Genomic DNA, 7,500 nt, shown 5'->3' on the forward strand with positions numbered 1-7,500 from the left:
GAAACCTGAGGGTAATAGTGCAAAGGTGGTGAAAAGTGGGTGTTTTTGAATTTGCAAATTTTTTTTAACCCAACAGCACAACACACCGCCACTGGTTGGGACCCAGCCCGTCGGTGGACCTGTACCGTCTAGGGGGGGGGGGGGGGGGGGGGGGGGGGGGGGGGGGGGCGCGGCGGGGACCCACCTGAGGGGCGCGTAGACCCGGAGGAAGCGGTCCACGGCGATGGACAGCAGCGACAGGATGGAGGCCAGGGTGGGCAGGATGAGGAGGCAGCTGGAGAGCAGGCAGGCGCTGGTAGAGGTCTCCACCCGGCCGTCCACCAGCACGGCCAGCGGAATGGCCAGGCAGCCCACCAGCAGGTCGGCCGCCGCCAGGGAGGTGAGGAAGCAGAAGGTGGGCTCTCGAAGTCTCTTGGTGCGTCGGAGGGCAGTGATGGCCACCGCGTTGCCCAGGACGCAGCCCACCGCAATCAGCAGCTCCAGCGCCGTGTAGAGGGACGCTTCGGGGAGACCCATGCTGGATGCTCTACTGCTGCTGCTAAATGGTGAATGGACCGCGGTTATACAGCGCTTCCCTAACCAGTGGACACTCACGGCCCTCTGCGACACTGCCTAACATCACCCATTCACACACACCGACGACGGTGACAGCCAGCACGTCCGGAGCTCGACGCTCAGCGAGGAAGGAGCCGGGGATCGAACAAGCAGGTTCCAAGCCAACCCGCTCTACCACCTGAGCCACAAACTCACAGTTTGAACTTTGAAACAGTTCTGTTCCCAGAATGAAGAGGTTTCACTAATCTGTTCTGCTTTGCGATGGTTGGTTTGTTGTATCAGTAACGGTTTGGGGTATTGAGGTTTTAACGTAAGAGCAGCTGTCACGTTGACCGAAAGAAGTTATTAACAATGGTTATGGTATTTGGAAATACACTTTCAATTTTACTAATCTGACACATGGTTTTTTGGAGTCTTTCAAATATTCTTACACTGTGTGATGTGATCCTACTCCTATAAGGAATTATTTCTGTTCATATGTTAATATTTGCCCGTTTTGCATATATGTTATGTTTGGGTATTATATTAATTTAACCAGGCAGACTACCCCTCATTCATAGAGATACGAATAAAGCTAAATTAATGAATATATTTGATTAAATTAAAATGATACTAATAAACATTCTGCTACTTTCCTCCCAACAACAATAGCCAACCATAGATATGTTTATGTATTGCATTGCAATGATATTTGTATACTACCTTCATTTAGATTGTTTCTAAGGCTAGTTTATTATTTTGCATCATCTCGTTTGTTTGTGAAATCCTACATCGTTATGCATCCACTTTTAACTGGATCATTATGCATTATACCACAAGTAAAAAAAAATCGCCAACAAATGATTCCTTACTGTGTGTTCAGAGTCCAATATTGACAGCGTTCACCCTGCTCAGCTGCTGCTCTGGTAATGAGTTGTAGTATCTCCTATAGCGTGTGCTTGTCTTTGTCTGTGATGTGGTACTGACTAGTTTAGAAAGGAAGTGAGGTTTATAGAATTCTCCTCCTCATAGGGCACAATAACCCAGTCTGACCCATAAAATACAAAAGAATGGACACAAAAGCGAAACATTTTAATAAGAAAGCCACTCAATATATAAAAATAAAGGTCAGGTGCTGCTAAAAACGATCAACAGATCTTTTCTGTGCGGGTTGGGTTGACGTTGGGCGGTTGGTTATGACACCTTATCCACTACCAGGGTGTTGCACGCTGCACGACTGGCAGAACGCTTACCGCACACAGGGGAGAGGTGGGCATTGATGACTCCAATTAGACACCGGGGGGATGATTAGGGGGAATTAGCACTCCCTAGTGGTCCTCCAACACTTCTACAGGCACCAACTGGTCTCTTGTCAAAGGATGGACTTCTTTAATAGGTCCATGGGATGGACCAGGCTTTGCAATGCAGGTAGGCTAGCCCTCTGATACCGGCAAAGCATCTGCTTGTTTCTAGCACAAGCTAAGTAAAGATCTTATCTTTACAAAAAACATACAGGATCCGAATGCATGAAAACTCAAACTCTCCTAAAACATGTGACACACACGTGTGTGTGTGTGTGTGTGTGTGTGTGTGTGTGTGTGTGTGTGTGTGTGTGTGTGTGCGTGTGTGTGTGTGTGTGTGTCTCAAAAATGCTTATTTTGAATGGGGCATATCCTTCGCCTTACTCAATGTATTTTATTGTATATAATTTCGTTCTCAAAAAGTAGTTTATTTGGTTAATTTGTTGACTTTTTCTTACCTCGACTTATTGTTGAAATATAAGAAAGCATTTGTCTTGCATGTCTTATTTACCAAATGAATTTCACTGATAACAGACGTGGAAACGTTTGATCCATGTCCAGCCCACCAGACGACAGCGGATGTTATTTTGAAAGCCGTGGGCTCGACCTCCAACCCCCACCTCAAATTTTGAAAATGGTCGCTAATGGTCGCTTAAATGTTTTTTCAGTTCACTGTTAACATGTAGGCTTATCTATTCTGCGGAGCAATATCTCTAAGGAATGAACAGACGTTCAGACGTTTGTCTCTTCAGCCATACATAGCGTGACATTGTTTATCGGAACACTGCACAACAAGCTGCTCTCCGTGAGAGTCAGGTACAGCGAGAGAGGATGATAACGTCCCCCTTATAAGGTATTGACGTCATCAGTCACACGTGGCTCATGACACAAGACGCAACAGCGCCTCCTCCTGAACAAATACCGTTACATGCATTCATACTGTTATCCAGTGTCAACACTCCCACTTATGAATGACGCGTAAACTGTACAACTTTTACATAACTAAATAAACAAAACAAAACAAAACAAAAACATGACGTAGTCAAATGTCAACATTTTACACTCCAAACATGTACCTGCAAATTTCCTCATCTTAAGTCTGGAGGCGGGCTTTGTCATAACATCTGCAATCATGTCGTCTGTGGGACAGCAAACAAGTGACATCTTATCTTCCCTTATGATAGACCTAATGAAGTGATATTTAATGTCCACAGGCTTACATTTTTTCTACACACTGGGTTCCTAACAAGCGCAGTTGACCCCTGGTTGTCCTCATAATCAACAGCTTTCTTATACACAGAGGTATCTATACCGCCCAGTAGTTGCTCCGAATAAATACACTCCTGTATTGTTAGAGCTAGAGCCATGTACTCAGCTTTGCATGTGGATAGTGCAATCGTGGTTTGCTTCTTGGATTTCCAAGAGATTAAGGAGCTGTCTTTACCCATACTCACACAATACCCGGTGGTGCTGCGTCTGTCACTAACGTCCGCAGCCCAGTAGGCCTAGACTCTCGCTGCTCTTCTGAAACAGAGCTGTTTGTCTGCAGTTCCCCTGAGGGACGCAAAACATGTTTCACCGTAACCCGATGTTCATCTGTATGGTCAGCAAAATGCTGTGATAACTTGCTCACCACGAAACATAGGTCAGGACGTGTACAGGTTGTCAAGTAAATGAGACTCCCTGTACTTGTTCACATCAGACATTTTAGGCGCATCTTCAGAGTAGTCTAACTTTTGGTCACATGGTGTTTCTCTAATTCTACACTCCTGCATGTCGAAAAGTTCCAGTATCTTTTCAACTTACAAAATATACTTTTGTGACACTTTGACACAGCCGTCAGTCTTTGCCCAGAAAATACTTCAACCTATCTAGGTCCTATCTTGAATCTGGTAGAAAGCATGTTTTCCACTTTCGAAAGACTCTCGTCGTTGCAGGCTGCGATGATAAGATCATCCACCCAGATAATTACTACTTCCGTCCCTGCTTTTTTAGACTATTTCGTGGAGACGCTGTGGTTTGTCGGGTTCTGAGTGAAGTGGCCATCTACTAGACATGTGTGGAGCATCTCATTCTAATTACGCCTCGACTGCTTCAGGCCGTAAATTGACTTCTCTAGTTTACACACTAGCTTCTCTCCCTCTTTTTTACGTAATCTTCAGGTTGTTCCATTAAGATATCTCGTTCAATGATGTGCAATGGGCGTGCAGATCAGTTTCACATCCATTTGATGCAAGATCAAATCGTCTTGGGCTGCCTTCTACATTACTCATCATCCTCTGGTGCTGACTGTGGACCGTCAGTCTGTACATCTGTGCTCAGTACACTAGGCTGTCGAGTCTCTACTCTCTCGTCACAATCTACATTGGGGTCCAGTCCTAGCTCCTGTGTCTGAGTCTCGTTCTCACAGGTTGTCTTGGTGAGAAACTTTACTCGTCTGTGCTTCTGCACTTTTCCTTAACCGGGTAGTTCACTAGATAGGCGGGACTGCCCTTGTCGTGTCCTACAAAGAGTCACATCTAGAATCTAGTTTTCCTGTATGTCTGCAAGTCCAGTATTCAGAAATCAAAACATTTATTCACAAATATGTTATTTTTTGCCAAGCGGAGCCAGCCAGTATGCAAATAAGCCATGTTCGCCAAACAGAAGAAAGACGTAATGTTGACAAGTCATACAAAAACTACATTTGTGAATGTGTTCAATGATGTATCTGTCTGGTCGTATTTTCTGTAGATGGATGGTTAGATAATGTTCCATGATCGGTCATACTGCAGGCTTTCATTTGCAAGTGCACTGATCGTGTTCCAGTCTCCGATAGGCAATACCTGGCATTTATTCAATTGTTGATTGCAGTTCTAAGTGCGCCATATTGGCGCCAATTGTTGTTTTGTTTGCATTGTAATGCACAACTTTGCCTCTCCTTGTTATAAAACAACGTGTTGCATCCAAACAACTTTAAGTGTTGCTTTAGGAATGGGCAACTATAGCATATCGGATATTGTTGTGTGCGTGTGTGTGTTGTCATGTAGGCTATAGACTGATTGCTTGCATCCATGAAGTATTGTAATGTTATAGGCTTACTGCATATTGAGAAAAGATCAGTATTGCATAAATCAGGGGATGGGGACCCTCTGAATATTGACGGGTAACTCGCACACTGGCCGTAAACCTTCTTTATCAATTGATTCAGCGTGTAAGTGTTCATCGGCTAAATCCGACCCGACCCCGGCAGTGTAACAAGCGATCAGGCCATAATTTACAAACCAATCACAGGGCTAAACACTATTGTTAAAACATTGTGGAACTCTCCTTAAACATGTGTCGCTTCACGCTAACAGAAACACTTTCTTCCATCTTCTTGAGAACTTTTGGAGAATTTGTTCGGTGAACTTTTCATCTCCATGTTTGGGAGGGTAGAAATGATTCACCCCTATATTGACCTGATATCTTAACCTTCTGTGTATACTTGAGAATTCCTCGGAATATGTATTCTCATGGGGCCGAGTTGGCTCAGCAGTTATGTAGCGTAGCCTTGGCCCCTGAAGGCATTCTTGAGCAAGATGCCTCACCACTATGTGCCCATGTACCGTCATATAGCCATTTAGCAGACTCATCTCCAGCCTCTTAAGGCCTTTTATGGTCCCACGTTCCCGCAACGCAATGACCACGCAGACGCTTCGACGCAGTCGTGAACGTTCATGGTTCTGTGTCGGATTCTAGTAAGCGGACCGATCACAGTTCTTGCTGCTGCGTCGCCTCGACGGAAGGTTACGATTTTGAGCGGCGCATGTCCGGCCCTTGCGGTGGTCACAAGGAGGGTCCGCAAGGACGTAAGGGGTCCGTAACCCCCTTGCGTTGCGTGAACGTGGAACCATAAAGAGCCCTTTACAGTGATGTCACTAAGGAGCAGGTAGGGGTGGGGCATGTTTCTCAAGGAGGCCTTCAGGTTAGGATGCAGACGTTGGGTACTACTGAACCCAGTACTTTGGCCCGGATTCAAAAACCCTAATGAACATTAATGAGTCAGCTATCCTTCCCCCGAATGTGAACCGTTTTGGATCGAGAAGTGCAACTAAAGGTGAAACAACCTGAGTGTGACGGTGGGTATGTGAATACATTGCTGTACGGGCGCTTTCTTCCGAAGGGGCACGCTATGTTTACTGAGTACCTATAACCCCAACAGCATGGCAGCCATTTTGTGATTTCAGAGTGACAAGGGATGGCCTCTGCGAGGAATTGCTTATCTCCACATGGTGACAGGATGTTTATGCTAATCAGTACCGGTAATAGAAGATGTATCGCCACGCTGTGCCTTTGGAAGCAGCAGGAGCGATCGGTCTGCTTCTAATCCAATCAGAGTCTTCTATTCATAGGAAGGCTGGAAGGGTCCCATGGTGAAACAAACCACATCTCCATTGTTGAGGAGATATTTATAAATAATAATATTAATTATGAATTATTATAATTATTATAATAATAATTATTATTATTATAATTAGCCCAATAAATAAATAAAGTGACCTGGAGCAAATCAAGTGAATGTTGGAATCTCCCCCATGTTTATTTTTGTTTGTTTTCAAAAAGTAAGATTTTAAGGCTGAAAGATGGCAGGCATGTAGCACAGACCCCGAGCGATTTGATTTTGATCTGAGATGCTAAGAATGTATTCAATGTGTACTTCAATCAATCAATCCCCTTTTGCAGTAATACAACTTACTTTACAAAACGATGACAGCCCAGAAGGCAGTAGGCTGCAACGATGCGAGTACAACCTCAGTTTATATTGTTTGCACGACGTCCTCAATAAGACACCATAATGCCGTACTTATACTGGTGCCAGGGTGAAGCGTGTGTTTTAGTGGTTCCCACAGTCTCATTATGGACAATTCCTGACATTATATTCCTGACATTTGCAGAGACATCCTCTGCTGAGCATGCAGAAGCACCCCCCCCCCCACACACACACACACACACACGCACACGCATATGCGCACGCACACACACACACACTGCACCACCCCCATCAGCATAATAACGGCCTGCAGATAAAACAATGTAGACCCAATAAAACTGAGTTAGTGGACTGTGTCTGTTTTAGCTGAAACACTAAAAGCTCAGAGCATAAGTCCAAGACCAGGGGAGGGACAATACCACGCACGCACGCACGCACACACACACACACACACACACACACACACACACACACACACACACACACACACACACACACACACACACACACACACACACACACATACACACACACACACACACACACACACACACACACACACACACCCACACACACACACACACACACACACACACACACACAACTAAGCGCTGACTCACCCATTTCCTGCACTAAAAAAGGCTGAACAAAATGAATGTTGTTTACAGTTTTACCTCACTTTCCCTTAAACGGAATGAAATCCATCCCTGTAATTGGTTTACTAATGAGTGCTTTATGCTCAATGACCAAAATTAACTTGTTAGCATAACTAGCTACAGCCTCTCCATACAGCTAGTGTGGGTTATCATTGTTTTGGAAAGAATAATAATTCAAGCAGTATCACACGAGAGGAAGTGATGTTACTCTATAATTAATAGTTCCGCAGTTGGACTGAGACTGGACTGTTGCCAATCGACACACAAACATTTTTCT

At 44.7% G+C, this 7,500-nt stretch overlaps 1 protein-coding gene across 1 annotated transcript in view; it reads right to left on the reverse strand.

Moving 5' to 3' along the window:
* Positions 1 to 1,717, reverse strand: part of LOC307083971 (adenosine receptor A1-like) — a 7,908-nt gene extending 6,191 nt beyond the window's left edge. The window contains exon 1 of the mRNA XM_079748056.1: positions 185 to 1,717. Coding sequence (XP_079604182.1) covers positions 185 to 516 — 332 coding nt within the window. The 5' untranslated portion in view covers positions 517 to 1,717. The remainder of the gene's footprint in view (positions 1 to 184) is intronic.
* Between the last annotated feature and the right edge of the window lie 5,783 nt (positions 1,718 to 7,500).

The sequence above is a fragment of the Pollachius pollachius genome (assembly GCF_949987615.1).
Source record: "Pollachius pollachius genome assembly, chromosome: 12".
NCBI lineage: Eukaryota > Metazoa > Chordata > Actinopteri > Gadiformes > Gadidae > Pollachius > Pollachius pollachius.